Source organism: Eupeodes corollae, chromosome 3, assembly GCF_945859685.1.
Source record: "Eupeodes corollae chromosome 3, idEupCoro1.1, whole genome shotgun sequence".
NCBI classification, from domain to species: Eukaryota; Metazoa; Arthropoda; class Insecta; order Diptera; family Syrphidae; genus Eupeodes; species Eupeodes corollae.
Genome location: NC_079149.1, coordinates 109,788,628 through 109,812,506, shown reverse-complemented (window position 1 = coordinate 109,812,506; position 23,879 = coordinate 109,788,628). Strand labels below are relative to the sequence as shown.

Here is a 23,879-nt window from a genome sequence, read left to right as displayed (position 1 = left end):
ATTTTATAAGGCTCATTTCCAGCTAAACTATATGGCTTATGCATACCTAAGCTATCATATGTAAATATGTTTTTCTTTAAATGTAAAACCGGTGCAACATTATCGTGATTGGAAAACGTTGCAGGCAATTAATTCAAGATTTTGTATTCCTCATTTTATTGCAAATGATTTGGAGCCACAATGATTCTTACAATATTGTTGGTGCAATATTAAATGTAGAGTACGTGCAGTAATAACATTTAGCAATCTAACCATCACAGGAAATTGAGCAGTCAGTTGAACACCCCTTACGCATGATTTCACATTTTTGGATTACATTTGATAGAGATAGTTAAATATTCGGTTTATGATGACAAAGCAAGCAATAACTGAGAATGTGGAAGTCATAATACCAGGCACAAAATAGACTGGTTATACTCAAAGCGTTCATAAAACTCAATCCCGAAGGCCAAATTCCAAACAATGTTTTTAAACAAAAACTGATGTAATAAAATATGACAGACGGCAACGCCATTGTCTTATTATTATTTTATTAATTAATGGAATTATTAATGTCGTTGAAACTTATATTGTAAGAACTAATTTGTTATAAATAAAATATTTGAATCTTGAATCTAATGAAATGTGTGACCTAAGAAATATAGTACAGGGTCTGGCAAAAAAGCCTCCCGTATTTTTAGACGTTTATATTTAAAGCTATTTGTAGATAAAATGGTATTACGGGAAATATAGAGGTCTACGTTCCATTTCTAGTAAACATTTGTCGTAGAAGAATATATACGTATTTCCGTATTTTTTCTAAGCAAATGTCACATAATTGAGACCTTCCTCCAACTAAACTTAAATCAGTTTACTAGGAACCACAAAGAAGGCTGGTTCCAACAAGATGGAGCCACAGCACACACTTCACGGCGTTCACTTTTAAAATATGCGAGATCTGTATTGTTTAATATAGAATTTAACAACCGTGTATAACAAATTGTTTCAAAAACTTCTACTGCATCAGATGTTTTAATCAGAAATATTTTATTACAAAATCAACCTCTAAGAAAACTCTGGCACATGCTAGAACTTTCAGAGATGTTAATCAATTTAACCTTATACAAAGGTACTGTTCAGTTCAATCTAGAGATTCTGTTTTAGTGCCGAACATCAAGAATGTGAAAAGCTTTGTGGAACTCTTTTTTATGTCATATTGATACCCGAAACCTTTAAACCATCGTACAACAGTATGTCCTCTTCAATATTTTCCTAACGCTAGTTTTGTTCATGTTAGGGAAAATGTCTGCTAGCAAGTTATAAAAAGATAGTAAGTGGACTTAGTGTAAAAACAACAAGAAACTTCCTTTTGTGAAGTGGGGTACTTTTGAAATTTAAAATAAAAACGGCTTCCTTGAGCTTTTGCCGCTTTAAATCATCAGTTATCTTTTACCAATTTTAGTATTTTTATAAAAAAGTAATTCTTTAAGTTAAGTTGTAAGCCATTAAATGGTTGTTGTATCACACTCTCGCTTTATCTTATGTTTACTCGATAAAAACGCCTAATGATCACTTTACAAAGCATAAAGTCTTAATGCCTTTGAAAAAAAAAAAAAAACAAATCTCTCTAGAATTAAGTGTCATCAAATACCTTCACCTTAAGCTGGAAAAAAATAAAGGGTTTCATATAAAAACGATCTCATTAAAAAATGAAGGCAAATATTAATCTTCAAGACTCTTCTTGTTGTCCATTATAAGTTCTCAAATTATAACCTAATGAAAAAAATAGCTAAATCCAATAGCTAAAAGGTATAAGGTATAGAAGAAGATAATGACCGCGTTGATGATGCCCATGATAGAGATGACGAAGATGATTATTACGATGACGACGACGCGGTGACTTCGACGTTCTACGACGATAACAACGAAGACGAGCGACGGACGCTAAGATGAACGTAAAGATCTTTCTTATAGGTATAGTGATGTTGGTGTGTCCTTATAGTTTGGTGTTCCTGTGCTGCAAGTACCTGAACAAGTTTATAGCACCTTTGTAAACTTGTATGCCATTTAGTCCTCCACCATATGGCCACTTTGAATGAACGTAGGTGCTGCCCAGTTTGGAAAAAAAAGAAAAGTGCAAAAACTATACTTAAGAAAAAAAAAACAAACTGCAACTGCCATAATACACGCTCGACGCGACGACGACGCTCTATTATGTATGGCCATTTGCGATCTCAAAACCTCTACCTACTACAAGAGCTGCAACCGCTGCGACAACAAGACAATTTAGGTATAGGTAAGGTACACGGGAAACACATTGCAAAGAGCCACCAGAAAATCATCCAATTTCTTGCATGCTCAAGTATATCACGTTTTTACCAACGATCGTTTTACCAAGATGATGATTTTTAAACAACAAAATGAAAACAACAACAAAAAATTAAAAAAAAGAAAATATGTGAGGAAAACAGCTTTTGTGATGAAATAAGGGAACGAGTGGGAAAACATTAAAAAATAAGGCGAAGAAAAAAAAAATAATTCAAAAATTTACTTGTCAACAAACTTGGAAACAATTGTACCTAATCGCGATCTCTTAAATGAGAATCATTCATTTGATTTAAGTCAAAAGATTGTATTCTTTGACATAACTAAAAGTCCGTTATATTTGTTCACTAATTACTGTTAACAGCAATACAATTTTAAAAACTTCTGAGAATTGATGAAAATGAAATCTTCCCAAGGAGTCGTTGAATATTCAACTAGTTCAATGTAAATGAGCAAATTCCTAAAAGATTGCATTCTTTTGTATGAATTTTTGTTATCGGCGAAGTATGTAGTTATAAACTCATACTACTTCTGTCTCTTGAATTTGTGAGAATCTTAGACCTGAATTAAAAAAACCTTTAATAAAGGGCGTTTTTTAAAGTTCCAGACCTATAGTACCCGTGGAGTGATAGTTATTGCGTAAGACTGTCATGATAGGGTTCAATACCTGCCTGTACCTTCTAAGGTTTTTTTCAAGAGTGCTACCACTTGCAAGGAATTGACAATCCTCAAAGAGTAATTCTTGTTGTGGAAAGTGACTTCTCAAATAAGCCTTTCGGACTCGGCTTAAAACTGACATCCCTGCCAACATTACTCGCACACAGGAATGGTTGATAAGTTGTAAATCACTTGTCCATAATTCCCAACGGACTGTTGCGCCATCTTATTTATTTTTAATATACCTAAGAAATGGAGGTGTGTACTCTGAATGACTGAAATCAAGCCTCTCATTTCGCCTTCAAAATCATTAAAGCGTGTTCCAGGCGGAACTTTTGATTAATGAAGTCTTGCCCTGGCTTACGGAAAACGTGATATTAACATCTAATATCCGTATTTTCTCAAAGATTTAGGCCGCTTTTAAATCTCTACAACCTCTAAAACAGTCCATAACTGTCTATCATCTCTAATGGAGATTCAAAGCGATCAAGGTGCTTGCTATCTCTATAAGCAGATCACATTTAAGCTGTCTAATAAGAAAGCACGCACGACTATTGCAGAAGCTGTATGAACGAGGAAAAGGAGCGAACAGTTCTTCGCTTTTTCTGTACATGCCCTGCTCTAGCTCAAAAACGCAAGAATTACCTAGCAGAATTCTTCTATAACGAACTAAACGATCAAGCCTCTCACGTTTCTTAAGGGACTCAAACTGGTTTCATTGAGTTAAGGATAAAGCCTCAAGATTCATGTGGTATCACAATTGGCTTTTAAACTGGCCTAAGTTTGTTCTATTCCATCACGGGCAGCAACTTTAACCTAACGTAGAAATAGAAAATGCTCAAACGTAGTTTAATCTGGAAGTTTAATATTTGATAGTTGTTTCCAAAATTTGTGGCCATTTATCGGCAATAACGTTGAGAATGTTCTCGTACAAGTGGTCAATCGTTTTAAGCTTTTTAATGGTGGTAACTTTGATTTCACATATTCCCACAAAAAATAGTTTAGATGAGTTAGATTGCATGATCTTGGAGGCCGATGGATGATTCTGTAACGTGAAACTATGCGATTTCCAAACGGTTTCTTCAATCAATCAACTGTGGTATAAGCTGTGGGACATGTTGCGCTGCGCCTATCTTGCTGATATTACACTTCCTTTACATCATGGTTCTTCAATCAATGAGCGAAAAAATCAGATATCAAGGTTCTTTAGTGGTCACCATTTACTGTAACATTCTGGTCATCATCATTTTTAAAGAAAAAGGGACCAATTATTCCGCCTTATGGCACATCAAACAATCAGTTTTTGTAGATGTTATGTAGTCTCAACACACACTTGGGGATTATCATCACTCCAAACACGGCAATAATCACTTGATAACTGAAAAATTGGACGCCATTTAAAATAGTGTTGCCAACTCAAATTTCAGTCGTTACATTTCTCATTTCGTGCAAAACTGCCAAACCTCTGCATAACTTCTTCAAAGTCTAACAAATGTGGGAAAAGTTAAGCTGCCAAGTAAACCAAAACTTCCCCTTTCTGGGCTGATGATGAGGTTAGCTCTTATTAAGTGCGATATGGTTATGCTGCTACAACGAAGACGACGGACGAGTATATCCGCAAAACTTTAAACCCCGCAGCAGCGCTATTACCTGCCTACTATCCGCGTTGGAGCAGTTCTGCAAAGAGTCAACGAGATCATTGAGCGATAAGATTTGCTACTTCAATTTTGCGATACCAGTCCGATAAAAATCTTTGCCATCCGCTAACGTCCGTACACTTGCGATAGTAGCGAGGAGAGGACGACCGACCGACACGTCGCGTCGCAGCTCGTCGCGTCATCGCGCGATCACACATTTGCCATGCTATATAGGTATGGTATGCCCCTTAATCTTCCATCACCCCCATAATGGTGCTGAAGCTGCTATAAGACTGCTCCTGAAGGTATGGATGGGCTAATATTGCGCTATTGTTGATATGGCATTTCCTCTATCCATATGATGGTTTGGTTAGGTCTTGGCTTGGTTTTTCTCTGATATGGCAGGAGGAAAATCGATTAACGTTGTCATCATCGTCGTCGTCGTTTTTGTTCCTTGACAAAAAAAAAACAGGGTACGACTTTGCCTAGGAAAGCTGCAACCGTTTGAGAGTTTCATTTTAGTTTTTTTTTCTTGTCTCGTTGTTTATCAAATTATTAATTTGGTTTGAGTTTGTGGAATTTTCATTGACACATTTTGTAACTTTGTCAATCCTCCTCTTTGTGATTCTTTGCGATCTAACTTTGCTGATATATGACTTTTGTCACTTTTTCTAAAAAAGCTGAATGAAAATAAAAACAGCAAAACTTGAGGAAATCAATGAAATAAAAGATAAATATCTGCAATGACATATTTTATTTTGAAAAAAGTCGAATGCCGGATTGGGAATTACCTCAAAAGATTTTACTTTAACTAATAACTTATCGTATCGCTTCTGATATATTATTTCCCTTATATATTTTTGTATAATAAAACAGATCTCGATGATTTTGCAATAAATATGATTTATGTTTTTATACTGAATGAATTTTTTGTTTTGTGAAACTTTTATTTGAAAAACTAAAAAAAGTGCTTAATAATGATTGTGATTGTGGTTTTTTTTAGAGTGAATTGTAGATTTGTTTTTTATGACGATTTAAAATAAATTTTACTTAAAGAAGTAACATTAAATTTACTTAATTAATACATTTCTAAGAATATGATAAAAAACATCAGAAAGATCTTATCAGTATTCAAAAAATTAAATTATTATATTTTCAGTACAAAAACAATTATTTAGCAAATTTACTTTAAGATTTAATTTGGATAAACAAATTGGATTTTTAGAAAAATCATTCGTGCTTAGTCATTATTTTCGGGCTTTTATAATCTTCATGAATTATGATCGAATACAACGTCTCAGACTCGGGGCTGTAAAATAAAGCCAAGTGAAATGGGACTAACTTTTGAAAATTGAACTTATTGTACTTTGAGAAAGTGATATACGTTCTTAACGATGAGTGTAGTCGGATAACTAAATTCTTTGAAAAACATAGTTTTTTTTTATAAAGATGTGCCCAAGGCGGCAAAAAAAAAAGGTTACCAAAACAAAAAACCCTGCACTTGTTTGAGGGGCGGCATTAAAGATATCTAATGATTTCACTTGGAAGATAATATCTGTTATTTGAATAGATTTTTCAAACATTGTTAAAACATATTTTTACATAAATTTTAATTGCATTAAATTTTTCGTTGTAAGTGATTGCTTGCTTTTTCTTACCACGGTTTAATTTGCATGTGCATGCAAATAATATTATCGTATGGCTATACACAACTGAAACAGAAATCATCGTCCTTAAAATCAAAAAAATCTGGAACCAATTGAAATTATTTCCTTCCAGTTTTTGGAAATGAAAAGGATCAAAGAAAGTGGAGTTTCTTACCGAAGTAAAAAACAGCCAGGGAAGAAAATTTACAAAAAAATCGGGGGGCCATCTTTAAATACATTCAGCCTCTACGTCAGCTACTAATATTAATGCTGTTGCCGAACCAGAAACTCCAATAGCAGACCCAGAACTGAGCTCCAAAATCAATACCTTGTTACCCGCGATTAGTATTCCACAACCGTCCACTTCAAGCCCTTCTTCTGAAGTTATAAATATTTCGTCTCCTGAACAAATAAAAACATCTACCAATTCTGATGAACATATCCAGTCTCAAACCCCAAACATTTCTTCTTCTGCTAACGTGGAAACACCAAATTCTGATTCTCTAAAAATTACTCATCCTGAGCAATTTTCAGATATCTGTTTTGGCACTAAACACGAATCTACCCTTGCAAACATCACTTTGTATAGCACAGAATCTAACTCCGAATCAGATCATAGCTATGCTTCTAAATCATTGAAAGAGAATTTAACCCACTACATAAGCCTACATGGATTTAGATGACATTGGAAGATGGCCAGACCGTAATGCACCAAGAATTAGAACTCTTCTTGTTCAACGAGGACCAGAAGTTGTGCAGCATCTTCAAAGTAACTTTGCTGCTGTATCTACAGTTTCAGGTACATCTAGGCGGTTAACAAAAGATTGGTTTTACCGCACACTAACAAATGGCGAAAAAATATTAAGGAGCTGGTTAGCTTATTCTCCTTCTAAAATGTCATTATTTTGTTATTATTGCTGCTTATTTGAAGAAAAGACCAGAGAGGGACAATCAATGTTCTGTTTAACCAATGAATTCAATAACTGGAAAAAACTTAATCCCAGAGTACAGAACCATGAGTCAGTTTCAAAACATAACATAAATGTTTGCAAATGGAAAGAATTGGAAGAAAGACTTTAGAAATATCAAACCATTGATCAAACTGAGAAAAAACTTTGGCTAATAAATCAAAAAAATGGCAAGAAATTCTTGTTAGAATGGTTGACATCATTAAATTCATAGCAAAACAAACTTTAGCTTTTCGTGGCCATAGAGAAGACCCTACAATCTATAACAGAGGCAACTTCTTAGAGCTAGTACATCTCATCTCAAAGTATGACCCAGTCCTTCGTGAGCATCTTGTAAGAATAAAAATGAATGAAAAAATATCAACAAGTTACGAGTATATGTGGCCACAAATTCAAAATGAATTTATAAATATTTTAGGAGAAGAAGTGCGACATCAAATTATTTCTGAGGTGAAAAAAGCGAAATACTATTCAATAATTTTTGATAGCACTCCTGATATTTCCCACAAAGACCAGACCAATCAAGTGTTGCGGTATATAAAAATTGAAGATCATCATATAAAAGTGGTGGAATCCTTTGTTGATTTCATTTGAAAAGAAAGATAAAACAGCTTAGGGCATTGCCGAGATGATCCTTTGTAAACTAAAAATCGACGGTCTCGATATATTGGATATATTGAGGTCAAGCTTACGATAATGCCGCTGTTATGGCCGGAAAAAACACAGGAGTCCGAAAAAGAATTCAAGACATAAACCCGAAAGCCCAGTTCGTTATCTGCAACTGAATCCGACTCAGTTACTTTTTTCGGAACATTGGAACGATGCTATGTGTTTTAGGCAATGTCAACTCATCGTTGGGACGTCCTAATTACGACTACTGGTAAATCGTTGAAAAGGATTCAAGAAACAAGATGGAATGCTCTTACTTACTTACTCTTACTATGAGGATATTTTAAATTCTATAGAAAAGCTTACTGAGACAGGCGAAAGCTTAAAAACGAGAACAGATGCAGGAACTTTTGCTTATAGCAACGCAATCCTTTTCTTTTCTCTGCTTTTTGGGCTTTTGGAAACCTGTTCTTCATAAAACAAATGATTGTCAAATTTACTTACAAACCGAAGGTTTTGACCTTTATCAGTGTGCATCTAAAATCAGTGCTCTACTGACTTTTTTGAAGACATAAGGACAAAAATTAGTCAATGATGTTCTTGTTTACGCTAGGAATTTGTGTGAGAGCTTAGGCATTTCCTTGGATCCTCCCAGAATTAAAAAAAGGAAGTACATCTTTGGTGATGGAAGCACAGATGTAGGTCTGTTTCATGACGAAGAGTTGAGAAGAAAATTGGTTTCTTCCTTAGATAAAATCATCGTCGAAATCAAGGAGAGATTTAACCATTTGCAAAGTTTGGCCAAAAAATTCGACTTTCTTTCAGCTTCCAAGCTACTGGCTGAAAATTTTTATTACGATTCGGAACTTGCATTCAATGAGCATGATCCCGATGATTTCAAGATAGAACGTGGTCGATTAAGAGCTTAATTGGAAAGACTTAACGATCTTGAAAAAACAAACCCGCTTGAAATATTAAATTTCATAGTACAGTCGAAGTTAGAAACAAGTTTGACAAACATTACCATAATGCTGCGTATTTTTTTAACAATAGCAATAAGCAATGCCGGATGTGAGAGGAGTTTTTCAAAACTAAAACTAATAAATAACTATCTAAGGTCAACAATGAGTACTCTAAGGTTAAGTAACCTAGGAACTCTAGCCATAGAAATGCAGAAAACTGATGCGATTGACACCGAAAGAATGATAAAAGAATTTGTGTGTAAAAAACAAAGAAGACAAATAATTTAAACATTTTCTACGTTTTATAAATTATTAAATATGGGTAACGTACATAAGTCAATGTCAGTTAAGTTGCTTGCCACAATGTAATTAAAACAATCAAATTTGCTTAATTTAAAAATCAAAAAAAAAATGTTCATTAAAAATAAAAATATGCGAAACTTTCCTTATTTAAATGAATACAAAAATTAAATTTTTGCTTTATATGTACTACAAATAACCAAAATGAAGTGATTTAAAAAATTAAATATAATTTCTTAATCTTAATTTATTTTTTGAGCTTTATTTTATAGTGAGTATGCTGGCTGGAGACGCTTGTTGGTTGAGGCCCAGGTCCGCCCCGGACTGTAGCGCCACCTAAAGTAAGTAAGTAAGTAGAGTATGCAATTTAAAACATTAACTAAATTTGAATGTTAGGTTCCTTAAAATGTGGTTACTTTCAATATGGTTATAATCGATATACATCACCTACAAATAAATGGATACTCTGTGAGTATAGTTCATTATGGAAGAAATGGTAGTGTTCACCAACTTTGACAAACAAAAATTGGGGGGCAAAATTTGATCTGCCCCGGGCGGCAAAAACCCACTCTACGCCACTGGGTTGATGGAATTATTAGTTCCTATTTGTACTTCCTTAAAACTGCTGCTGGGCAGAACATTGTAGTTGACCGCTATAGAAACATGATTACTGACTTTTTTCTCCATCAATTGAACAACCACGATATGTTAGAGCTGTGGTCCTAAAAAGATATCGTGTTTGGTAACCACATAGTTTCTCGTTACAGAGATGTGAGTTGAAAATCCAAAATCCTTACTGCCCATATTCGACCACAAATATTGGAAAATGTCAAGTCGGTTACATGCCTGAAATGTAGTTTAAACTTCAAAGCTCGGAAGATATCCTTCCTAATAAAGCAAATTACAAAAAAAAAAAACAAAGAGGCTGGGATGCGACCCACACTGATCCTGTCTGTCGATTTGTCTTGCTTAAAAGTTTGTAAGTCTTCGTTTTTGTTAAAAAAGTTGTCAGTTCAATTATTCTTAAACATTTTAAAATTTCTAACAATATTTTGCATATAATAAAATAATTCTATTTCGAAATCTATTTTTGTGAACGAGATTTTGAGTCGAAAACGAATTTTAGTAGCATTTCTGAAATATAGTCAATATCTTCTATTATTCACGAGGTATCGAGAACCAAGCATCGAATTTTAACAAATTTGCGTACTGTTTTTTGTAGATTTTTTTTATGAAAAAACAGACTGTTGGATTTTTCTAAAAAATGTACTGATACTGAATGTTGAAAACAATATTTACTCTGCCAATATTTTAAATTTTTGAAAAGTTATTTAGGTCGAAAATCAATGTTTACCAACTTTGAGTAATGTTTTTTTTTTTATAAAAAAACTGTCAATTCGATTTTTACAAGATGTAAAAAACTCAATTCTTCATCATCATTCATCATTTGTTGACCATACAATTTTCGGGGTGACCAATTTTTGTTCAGATTTTTGTATCTATAAAAAAACTGTTAATTTGAATTTGAATCCAAAAATGTATTTATTTGTTATCACGTTACAATATATAGTTTCAAATTTAATTCAAGTCCGTAGCGTTGTTGGTTCGTTAGATACTTAGGGTTAACCAAAATGGTCACACTTTTTTTAAATGGCTATTGTAAAAAACTATAACCTCAATGTTTTTGAGAGTCCTTTCTGAATCATTTTGCATTATTATCTGTATAGCAAAATTTATTTGAAGTCGATATATCTACTGGTTCTTGAGATATGGACGACGAAAAAAACGTCGAACGTACGTTTTCGATAAAGCAGAAATTGCAAAACTGCTCTTCTACTTGTTGTAGATAATATTCGAAGATCGATGGACACTAATTGTGCTACTTTCTTAACGTTGTTGGACTTTTCCAAAGCGTTTGAAACGGTTGATCACTTTACACTTTGTAAAAAGCTTAGAGATGATTTTGGTTTTTCTTCTTATGCAGTAAAACTTTTGCACTCATACTTAACCGATGGTCAGCAATGTGTGGCTGTGAGAAGCCAGTTGTCGTCATATTTTGCAGTCCCTGCAGGAGTACCACAATATTCTATTCTTGGGCCGCTATTATTTTCGCTATATGTCAATGAAATTCCTCGTATAGTTAAGTCCTGCAACGTTCATATGTTCCCAGACGATGTCCAATTATACATATCCAGTCCGTTAGATGGCATAAGTAATGCTATCAGCAGTGGGCTCTAAAGCAAGTCAAAGACACTATACATTTACAAACGCATTTTAGATACGTAAGTTATATCTTGCTTTGTTAAACATTTGCGAATATTGACTGTTATGTGGAAGCTTCATTTAGATTTCCAATTTTAAAAATTACTAAAACATTATTTTTAATTATTTGTTTTTCCTTTAAAAACCCGTTTAAGGATATGATTAGTATTTGTTTAAGCTTTGTTTTTTAAAAAGGTGAAGATTTCAAACTCAATGAGTCTTTTTGTTTTGAGTTAATGAGATGCTCAAAATATTTAACCAGACTGTTGAAAATATTGGAAAATACTTTTTGAATATAAGATGGTCTCTAAAAAACATTTCGTAAAAAGAAGTTTCGTGCCCTTATGTCGATATGTCTAAAAGTTAATAACAACATTTTGTGTAAGACGAAAAAAGTATAAAGTCAATATATTTTTTTTTTATCAAACCATTTGAGTAAAAAACCATTTTTTATCAGATTTTCGTTGTTTTTATAGGCTTTCGTGCATAGTTAAAAAATTGTTAATTGAATTTTAGCAACAACATTGTTGATAGGCATGATAAATAAGTTTATTTCAATATCTTTTATTTTTCCGGGTTGTGTTCGATATCCTGGTTTTTACATACCAATTTTTGAAAATCCTGATTTTAAAATCCCGTTTTTTTTAAATTCTGATTTTGTATTTTTATATAATTTTTATATAATCCCTATTTTTTCTAATCCCGCTTTTTGTAATCCCGTTTCTTATAACACCATTTTTTATAATTCCGTTTTTTTCATCCCGATTTTGCAACAAGTATTGATTGCAAAAGCGAAATATGAAAATATTGTTTATTAATATTAATATAATGAGGCATTTTTTTAAATTCATTTTCTTGTAACCTTTAAAAAATATAAGATATCAAAAAATAATAATACTAAAGTAGTATTCTTTTAAAACAAAACATGAATACTCTTTTCATAATTATTTTAGTTGAACTGTATACTGTAGGCTATACGACGAAAAAAAAACAAGGATTGTAAAAAGCGGGATTTCAAATTCTTAATTTAACATTTAAACCATTGTCTTTTATTATTATTTTGTTTGGTGCACGTATTACGTAAATAAAAAACGGGATTGTCTGCATTTTTCATGATTTTAAATATCGGGATTCTAATTGAACGGGATTTTGAATAATTTAAAAAAAATCTGTATTTTAGAAGACGAGACTGGAAAACATTTTTTCGGGATTTTTTAAAGGCGTAATTCCGATCCGCTCCCTATTTTTCCATACAATTTTAGTAGAAATCCAATTTTTATAACTTTTAGCAATATTTTTTGCAGTTTGAATATCTTTAAAAAAATAAAACCAATTGTAATATTGTGGATAAAATAGTTTTGAAATCATTCAAAATTCATTTATTCTCGAAGTCATTGAATCGTCGAAACCTTGAACGTCAATTCAACAAATCAGAAATAATGTAATAACTTAGTATGGGAGGTTAACAAACTTATTTCATCATATACAAACTATTATTGTTAACTTTAAGTTACTTAAAAAAATATCAAATTCATTTTTTTTACGAAAAACAAAAGGTTTATGAAATACTTTACCCATTTATAAAAAAAACTTTCAAGAAGAGCGCTTTTCGTCCTCTATAACATTACGTAGTGATACGTTTTCGCTAAAACGCAAATAGGAAAAAAAAAAACATATTAAATAATCTCAAACAAATTATTTCTTTTTATTTCCGAAAATCTTCTTATAATAACAACAACAACAAAGCTGATAATTAAATATAAATAAATTCTCCTGTTTAATTAATACGTTCATACATACTCGTACGAAGGAACAACAAGGACACTTCTTATGGTAGTAAAATATTTAATAGTTTCAATAATGAATTTAACGATGTTCATATCTTGTTTGACACAAGGTTAAGGTACGGTACAGTCAGTACAATAAGAGTACAAGGCTATTAAGAATAAAATGACTGATATGTAATAAGTTTAACTTATCTATGAAAATGTTTTGACATAAGGTTATGTAATAATTTTGTGTAGTAAAATCATTATTAATTCTGAATTATTACCATGATGAATTTAACCAAAAAAAGTTATTGTATCATCTAATGGGGTCTATGTTAAGTTTAATTAGAGGGAGGAGACAGGTTTGAAACGGGGACGGTGTAATAACATTTATTGATCAAAACTATATACAGAGTCAAATAAAGACTCAAAACTAATGAGAATTTCCAAAATCTAAATAAGATACCAAAATACTTTAAATTGTATCTAGAGGAGAAATATTTGTGCTTTAGTAAATCATAATACAAGTTTTTGTTAAGAGATGTTTTCAGTTTAAACTTAAACTTAAAAAAACCTTTTTTGTGTTTTTTGACATTTTAAAGGGACATATTTTGAAAACCTGTTGTTATAGAAAAAACGTAATTTTGTTTCGTTATAAAAACAGAATTTATCCTTAAACCGTGTTACTTTTTTCTATTAAATAACGTTTTAACATAAATATTTCATGGATTCCTTACACTGTAATTTAGGTTAGGTTAGGTAAAAGTGGCTGTCCCTGATAGAGAAGCACACTTAGGCCAGTTTAATGGCCCATTGTGTTTTAATACCACATGAATCTTGAAGCCTTCTTTTAAGATCAATGATACCAGTTTGAGTCCCTTACGAAACGTGAGAGGCTGATCGATAACATCGTTATAGAAGAATTCTCCTAGGTAATTCTTGCGTTTTTGAGCTAGAGCAGAGCATGTACAGAGAAGGAAATCATCCATACAGCTTCTGCAAAAGTCTTGTGTGCTTTTCTATTAGACACTGCCCGGTTATGACACCTCGAACGTATATGCGTTCTGCTAAGAGATAGCAAGTACTTCAATAGTTTTAAATCTCCATTAGAGATGATCGATATTTATGGACTGTTAAAGAGTTTGTAGAGACAGAATCCAGAGATTTAATAGGGGCCTGATTGTCTGAGAAAAAACGGATATTAGATGTTGATATCACTCCAAATGAATGCGAAGGCGGAACGAGAGTCTTAAAGTCTGCTGTTCAGAATACACGCATCCACCAACTCCTAATTTTGTTTTTGAACCATCAGTATAAAAGTGGACTGACTCAGGAATGCCCTATCCTCCCAGAAAAATCTGGAAGGTGTAGAAATCTGGAAGTTTTTATCGAATTGCAGTTGGGAAATGGTGTCGTCTGTGTGCTTTGGGATTGATTCTAAATACTTAAGAATTATGGAGTGGCCAATGTTATAGTTAATCCACTGCGACGAATTTAATGAAATGCTATATAATATAACAGTTGACAATTTGGAAAACCAACACGAAAATTTACATATGTATATGTATCTTGAAAACTTCAAAAATCCTTATATACTCGGGTGTGACACACTCTAAGACTCCAGTTATAGCTACCATTGTGGGTCTTATCATTGAAAATGATTTTAAAATTAAGAAGCAATTAAGACAGCCAAATTTGTAATATTTGCCATCTACTAATTAAATTTAATTATTTAACACAGTAAGTCCATTTTTAATTTATTAATGATGAAATAGTTTCCAATGAACAGCTGATTTTGATTTTTTCATATTTCGAAACAACAGTGTTAAACTGAAAGCGTTCCATTTTTCTTGTTTTCCCTCTTGTCAGTCTTACTTTCAATGATCAACTCTAAACTCAAGTTCTTGATACCAATCATGAAATTTCGTTTCAATTGCAGATACTTCAATGATAGCTTTAACTTGGCCGTCAAAAATATTCTAATTATTTGTTTCAATGATAAAACCAAAGATAATATAACTGGACGATCAAAAACATCCAAAGTTAACATTTTCGTCGAAAATTGTATTTAAAAAACTTAGCTTTTTCTGCGGTATTCCAAATGTCACTGTTCTTTTTTTTCGGATTACATTCATAGTTTTTTTTTCATTCTTAAAAAGTCTTGAAATGATGCTTTTGTATGGAACTTTTTATCGATTCTTGATTGATACAAAAATATAAGGGTTTTCGAGTAATTTGAGTTAAATTTGCACTTAACTATTTTGTCCTCACTAGCTCCACTACAATTTAAAGGTATTTTTTTTAAAGTTTAGAATAAACAAAGAATCTTTACCACGATTCTGCATTTTTGGATTTTTTTCGAATTGAATATTTGATTGGCTTGAGCTTTATGACGTAAAGAGTAGATATTTGGTTAAACTTTAATAATCGAATTTAATACAAGAATTAAATTTGTCGTCACTAAATTGTTGAAAATGCTACACAAATATTGAAAACTAATAATTTTGGATTCATTTAAATGAAAAATTTTACGACAGAACAACATTTTGGAATAAATGCTATAGTTCAACAGTAATGACATGTTGAAAACTATACTTACCCTTATGATTATGATTGCCAGCATATTTATTTTTTAGCACTTTTGAAATCTCAATAAAAATTTAAGTTCAACAAAAGATGATGAAATGAAAGGAAAATAGTTTTGAATATCAAAATGTTATTATGCACACCAAGACCTGATTTGCGGTTTATGAACAGGTAAAGACTTTGTATTAAAAGATTAGTTTATAGTTTATGGAAAATAGTTTTGTAGGGTATGAAGTGAGTATTGTTGACTACTGAGAGCACATTGAGGCAATAGGCTAGACGAAAAAGTTGCTGTGTCGTCAGCAAACTTAGCAAATTTAGTGTTTGCGGGCAAATATGGCAAGTAGGACACAATAAACATTAAAAAGTTTGGGTCCCAGCACAGAACCCAGTGGAATTCCACTAACTTTATCAAAGAAAATACAGTTTAAACTGTCTGGTATACAGTAAATTTTATGTTTTGAAAAAAACTTTGTATTAATTTAATTAGATAGTCGGAAAACCAAACATCATGAGTTTGTAAATTAACCCGTCGTTCAAAACAGTGTCAAAGGCATTTTGAATGTCCAGAATTACCAGACTGTAACAATACCATATCATACTATGTACTATTATATTACATAAATGGTAACACTTAGCCTATGTACTATGTTATAGGACATACACATTTAATAAAGCCAGTTGATTATCATCCGTCGTTGACTTATCATTTATCTCGTATCACATGGTGTCAGAAGTTCCGCGTTTTAACCAAATAGTAATTAATTCGCGATAATGGCTACTAATAACACATATAACACTTACGAATCCGGTATTAATATCAAACCTCCAAAACCATTAGAAGTAAACAGCAAAAATGTTGCTCTATCATGGAAAAAATGGTTCCAACAATATAAATGGTTTGAAACCGCGTCTCAATTGAATAAAAAACCTGCTGAAATACAAGTTGCTACTTTTATGTCTGTCTTAGGACCTGACGCGGTAGACATTTATAATTCATTCACGCTTACTTCAGAAGAAAGCAAAAATTTAACCGTTCTAACTACTAAATTCGAAGAACATTTCGCCCCCAAAATAAGTATCACCTTTGAGAGATACGTTTTTAATAAAATGATACAAAACGAAGAAGAGCCTTTCGATGATTTTTTTACGCGCATAAAAAATCAGGCTAAAAAATGCGAGTTCGGTACATTGCTAGATAGCCTAATACGTGACAAAATTGTTGTCAGCATCCATAGTGACGCTATTCGAGAAAAATTATTAGAAAAAGCAGAGGTATCATTAGATGATACAGTTAAGATTTGTAGGGCAAGTGAAATAGCGGCGAGTCAACTCAAAGAATTACATAGAAACGAAGAAACAGTACATGCAATTACTAAATACAGAAAAAAAAACGAGAAAACGAGGAAGCCGATAAATAACCAAGAAGCAAATGAATTTTATTGTCGAAGGTGTGGAACTACTCACTCACGAAAAAACTGCCCAGCATTCAACAAAGTTTGCAACAAGTGTGGAAAAAAGGGTCACCTAGCCACGGTCTGCAAAACGAGAACAAAAAAACGAGACAGAAAAGTGCATGAAATTAAAAACGAAACAACAAGTGATAGCGAAGATAGTGATAACAATAGTTTACTAGTACTATCAGTTGACACAAACAAAGATGACAAAAATAATTACATGGAAGAGATAATGATCGAAAACAAAAAAGTAAATGTTAAACTAGACACGGGTGCTCAGTGCAATGTATTGCCAAAAAATGTAATCGATAAACTTAAGAATGTAAAACTAAATCAATCAAAAACAAAAAAGCTAGTTTCATTTGCAAATGATAAAATCAGTGTTCTCGGTGAAGTATCCCTATGTTGTATAGTGCGAAATATGAAACACATGTTGTCATTTAAAGTTGTTGACAAGGCCGTCTGTCCAATTTTAGGTAAAAGTGCATGCGAGAAATTAAAGTTGATAGTGCGGGTAGAAGAACTTAAAATTGACGAAAATATGTTCGAAGGGTTAGGTTGCATTAAAAAATTTGTTTACGACATTGATTTAGTCGAAAATCCAGTCTTTGAGAATTATGCCCCCCGAAAAATACCACACGCATTACAAGACGATGTAAAGAAAGAGATCGAGAGAATGATTCAATTGGGTGTCATAGAGAAAACAGAAGGTGCTACTCCAACAACCTCACCTATGGTAATTGTACGCAAGAAAGGGAAAATAAGAATTTGCCTCGATCCTACCGATGTAAACAAAAATATTGTAAGAAGATTTCATCCTCTTAAATCCATGGATGAGATTGCAGCAAAGGTTCAAAACTCCAAGTTTTTCACAATCTTGGATTGTAAACATGGTTTTTGGCAAATCAGAGTAACAGATCGAACGAAAGGTTATCTGACTATGGCTACACCTTGGGGTAGAGTGTCGTTCTTGCGTGTTCCGTTTGGTCTAGCTTCCGCCCCAGAAATCTACCAAAAACTCATGACTGATTTATTAGAAGGCTGTGAAAATACAGAGGTTTCGATGGATGACGTTTTAATTCATGCTCCTGATGTCAAAGCATTAAATGTGCTTACAAAGAAAGTGCTTAAAAAGCTTGATGAAGCAGGAATAAAATTAAATAAACAAAAATGCATATTTGCTACTACAAAAGCACGCTTTTTAGGCCACATCATCACATCAGAAGGAATTGCAGCAGATCCCGAAAAGATTGAGTCAATAAAAAACTTAAAGCAACCAACAAATAAAACCGAACTTCAAAGATTACTTGGTATGGCAACTTACTTAGGTAAGTTTATTCATAATTTATCCGAAATTACAAATCCAATGCGACAACTTCTAAAAAAAGACACTCAATGGCAGTGGAGTGCAGAACAAGAAGAATCCTTCAATAAGCTTAAGTCGTCTTTGTCAAAAACACCACTATTAAGATATTATGATCCGAATCTTCCAGTAAAGCTTCAAGTAGATGCCAGCCAGTCGAGTGCAGGTGCCGTATTGCTACAAGATAACCAGCCAGTGGCGTATACATCGAAAGCACTAACAGAAAGGCAGAAATTAGCTCCTCAGATCGAAAAAGAAGCGCTTGCGATCAAATTTGCATGTGAAAAGTTCCATGACCTAATATTCGGAAAGCCTCTTACAATCGAAAGTGACCATAAACCTTTGGAAACGATTTTTAAGAAGCCTATACACAGCGCTCCCATGCGTTTACAAAAAATCATGCTCCAAGTTCTTCAGTATCAACCAAATGTGGTTTATTTGAAAGGCAAAGATATACCTGTCGCAGACACACTCAGCCGTGACTGTCACAACCCAAAAAATACAGAAAAAGATGACGAGCTAGAAGTGCATGAAATTCTACAATTAACAGATATAACAAAAAAACGACTACAAGATGCATCAAAAAATGACAAAAATCTACAAAATGTTTTGCAATACGTAAATTCCGAGTGGCCTGATACAATTCAATACGTTCCGAACGAGATTAAAAACTATTGGACGTTTCGAGACTCGCTCAGCAGCAATGATGGTCTACTTTTTAAAGGATCCAAAGTCGTCGTTCCAGATGACATGAAGAAGGAGATGATGCATAAAGTTCACCAAGGTCATTTTGGCATTGATCGGACACTCAACAGTGCACGCGAACAACTTTTTTGGATCAAGATGACGACCGAAATCACGAAATACGTTGAATCCTGCAGTATCTGTCAAAGTCAACAACGTTCTCAACCGAAAGAGCCAATTATTATCAAAAAGATTCCTAAGCTGCCCTGGGAGATAATTGCAGTAGATATATTTTATTTTAAAACTAATGAATATCTTCTCGTTGCAGATAGCTACTCCGGTTACTTTGATTTTGTTAAGTTAAAGCAATCATCCAGCACAGAAGTCATACTCCAACTCAAAAAGATGTTTTCCGTCCATGGGATACCGTTTATCTTAGAATCGGACAATGGTCCCCAATTTTCCTCCAAAGAGTTTAAAGCGTTTGCCAAAAAATGGGACTTTACTCATCAGACCTCAAGCCCGAGGTATCCAAAATCCAACGGTCTTGCCGAGAGGTTCGTCCAGGTGGCAAAATCCCTACTTAAAAAGTGCCACAAAGACCAGTCAGACGTTTATCTTGCTCTACTCAACTACCGCAACACACCTCGAAGCAACGATTTGTTATCGCCCAATCAACGTTTGATGAGCCGAAGAACCAGAACAAATATACCATCCAGTGAACAATCGCTTAAACCTAAGGTTGTACAAAACGTACAACACAACCTCATTGAAGCCCGGAACAGAAGCAAGTTCTATGCTGATAAAGGAAGTCACCAAAAACAACCCTTGCAACCCGGTGAAAAAATCCGCATTCAACAACCTAATCGAAACTGGATCTCTGGCACTGTTGTTAAACCAGCTAACACACCACGTTCGTATATGGTACAAACAGACGATGGATCAATCTATCGTAGAAACAGCAGTCATTTGCATAAGACCAGAGCCACCATCGTTCCTCAAAAAGATGTAATGATCGATCCAACAGCTGATAAAACAACAACAACAAGTTCTACAAGTTATGTTGAACCAGCTCCAACGAATACCTTAGGGTCTAAACCATATGTCACCAGGTCTGGAAGAACAGTGAAACCTGTTGTAAGATACAATCCATGCAACAAAATTTGATTTCTTTTAATTTTTTTTATAAAACTTGAATTTCATATTATTTTCTCTTTGTTAACCTTGTTAAAAGGAAATAACTTTTATTTTTGAAATATACAATAAAATAAAAAAAAAAAAAAAAAAAATGAATTAAATAATTAAATTACAATTTGAAATATTTTATATTTATTTGTATCTTTTATAAGATTTGTATTATTTGTATTATATTATGCTATTCAAACTAAAATTATAAAAAGGGAGATGTAACAATACCATATCATACTATGTACTATTATATTACATAAATGGTAACACTTAGCCTATGTACTATGTTATAGGACATACACATTTAATAAAGCCAGTTGATTATCATCCGTCGTTGACTTATCATTTATCTCGTATCACACAGACCAGTCGATTATTTTGAATTAAGGTAACTTTCGACGTGATTTTTAATTCTTAAAGTTTGATGGCTTGTGGAGTGACTATCTCGAAAGCCAAACTGCTCATTAGGATTTATGTTTGCAACCTCGATATGGTTTAGTAATTGTCGATTAGCTTCAACAACCTTACTTAATAAACTGATAGGCCTTTAACTATTGGGATTATTCTTTGCTTTACTAGGTTTGCAGATAGCTATAACTTTTGCTTTCTTCCAATCATTTGGGAAATATGAAAGAATCATACAATAAGTGAAAACCATTGTAAGATACTTGGTGGCTGTTGACGGTAAGGCTTTAAGCAACCTGTTGCTCATACCATCAAGACCAGATGATTTTTTGGGTTTTAATTGTTTAATCAACTCCTTTACAGAACTATTTTTAAAAAAGTTGTTACTATTAACGTAACTCGGTAATTTATTGAGCTCAATAAGCTTATCCTAAAGAATATTTTCAGACACAATGTCACTGAGATGAGATAAGTTGAGAGTAAATGATTTTGGAAAAAACAGTCAGCCAATGTGGTTACCTTTACAGATTGAGTAGCAAGCTATTGGCTCGAAGAGGAGGAATTATTGAGTTATTTTTTTAATAATTGTTGTCACCTTCAAAAAAGGTTTGGATCCCTTATCAAAACTGGATAAGAAGTTATTTCATTTTTTATTTTTGAAAATTTCTATCTCGTTCTTTATTTTTGCGTTCAAAATTTTAGCATTGTTCTAAAAAATATCGATTCTATACCGGATCCATTTTCTTCATTCCTAGTTACGCATTTGATTTGGGTGAAAGGATTGGGTCTTAGGAATAGATAACTCAGCCGCTCTATTTACAACTTCCACACAAAAATCTATGAGACCATCAACCTGTTCAGGTGAAGTAATGGAATCGATTGATCTACTACTTTGGTTTAAATTTTAAGAAATATTTTTAGAATTCTGTTTCCAATTCACGCAGGTACTTTCAGGTACCACATTACTTTGGATTACATAATTCTCAAGGCAAGTTTATACTGGCAAGTGATTTGAACATAAATCATTCATGATAGCAGGTTGCGAAAAACGAAGAGCATTATTTGAAACAAAAAAGTCAATAGTTGAGGGAACTTGGATAGTATGTTGGTTCAAGAGTGTGTAGCAAAGTAAGTGATCTGTTAAATGCAATAATATCACTAACCCCACGATTATTGATGCCTACAGTTCAAGTCACCTTCGATTAAAAAATAATCATTTCTTCTTAAAAATATTAATACATCTCTTTTGAACAAAGTTTTCTTCTCATTGCTACATTATAATAATAAAAGATACTAAGTCTAGTTGAATCCTGTAACACTACTTCAATAACTATAGCTTTAATAATTTCAAACTTAACAGCCCAAAAAATGTTTAATGGATTTATTTATTAAAATAGTTTTTATTCTTTTTTGAAAATATATTGAAAATTGATAGTCGTCCTTAGTAACTCGTTCGTTTTTTTTTCTAGGAGCCTTCCTTGAGTTAAAAAATATCTTAAAACCATGATCACTAATAATTGACTTCTTTTTTTATAGAAAAACTTATAAAAATAGAAAACAAACGGCAGCAAATTTTTTCTTCATCGAAAGGGAAAAAGATTCAAATTTTCTTAGAAAAAAACAGGATTTATTTTTAGAAAATGTTGTGTTCACTTTTTCAAAACGTCTCAGGACCTTTTGGATTCAAATTAAGAATATGCATCTCTATATTAATCCTCACAACAAAATGCGGCTTAAGTCCTTCACTAATTAACAATTTCCTAAGCCAACCAACCTTCTTCTATTTTTATACGTGTGCCTTTCTATAGCAATTCAAGTTTGTTTCAAAACATCACTTTGTAACTTTAATCAGTTGTATTGTCACGTATTTCCATGATTATTGCCATTTTTTCCTCGAACTCTCTCCACAAGTTGCCGATTGTTCGTTTGTGGTGAAAAAAAAACAATTGCTTTAGTTAAGCACTTAACCGAATGATTAAGATAATTCATTCCTTGGTTCTTGGTGTTCTTCTTCTTGGTGCAACTGACGACTGAGAACTAAAAACGACTGACGATCGACAACCGACACCGGCACCAAGCTATACGACCCTCAGCCTCCGCCTTAACTGACTTAGATTCTGTGGTGTAAAAACGAGTCTTTAGACACTATTATCGTCGTCGTTGCTGAAGGATTGTTATTTATAAAATATTTCCATCACATATTTTGAAAATGAGATACAACTCGAGAAGAAGGCTAAAGTCCTTAATGAAAACGAGAGATGACAGGACGAGTGTTTGGACTTTTCTATGGTATAAACGATAAAGATATAGCGAGATATGGATAACTCTGGTGATGGTGATGGTGGTGAGACTTATTCGACTTGGTTATTTTTAATAAGAGGCAAAGCTAAATAATTGAGAAACAAAAAGAGGAAAAGTATTTTTTCTTAAGTTATGTTGCAAGAAAAATTAAATTAATGAGCATAGAAAGGATATCGTCGAAGTCGAAGACGAAGACGAAGACGAAGACGAAGACGAAGACGCGATAAACTTTTTCCTGCCTTCTTATTAGAAAAACAGGGAGTGACAGCTCCCTATATAAATGCGTCTTATTTTTGCCTCTTATACTTTACTTACTGTTAGTTAGTGACTTAAAAGGTAATTATTATTCAGTTTGAATATAAAGAGTTTCAACATCAGTGACATTTTTTAATTAAATAAAATACAACAACAGAAAAAATTGATGGAGCGAATTAAATTCAATACCATTTACAATTATTGAAATAAAACGCTTTGGAATATTCATGACTCTGGTGATGGTGAATTGAGTATTCATTAGAAACACTTGGGTTTCGAAATATCTCTGTGTTTAGCTGGGCGTCATTGGAAAGACACTAATTAATCTTGAGAGTTTGCCAAATGTTTATCATTTTATTCGAATTCAGATATAAAGAATTATATGAATGAGTTAAGTATTGATTCTACTCGTATGATGATTATTTAACTGACCTTGTTTAGGAAATATTTCTGTGTTTTAAAACATGTGTATTTTGAGAGTATGGCTGGATGAGAAATCGATAATTATGCATTGAATTAACATTGT

General features: G+C 32.9%; 1 protein-coding gene across 1 annotated transcript; it reads left to right on the top strand.

The window, feature by feature from the left end:
* The first annotated feature begins 16,474 nt into the window (after positions 1–16,474).
* LOC129950738 (uncharacterized protein K02A2.6-like) lies at positions 16,475–20,371 on the top strand. The gene has a single exon (XM_056062660.1). It carries the CDS (start codon positions 16,475–16,477, stop codon positions 20,369–20,371), a length of 3,897 nt encoding a protein of 1,298 aa, XP_055918635.1.
* The last annotated feature ends 3,508 nt before the right edge of the window (positions 20,372–23,879 follow it).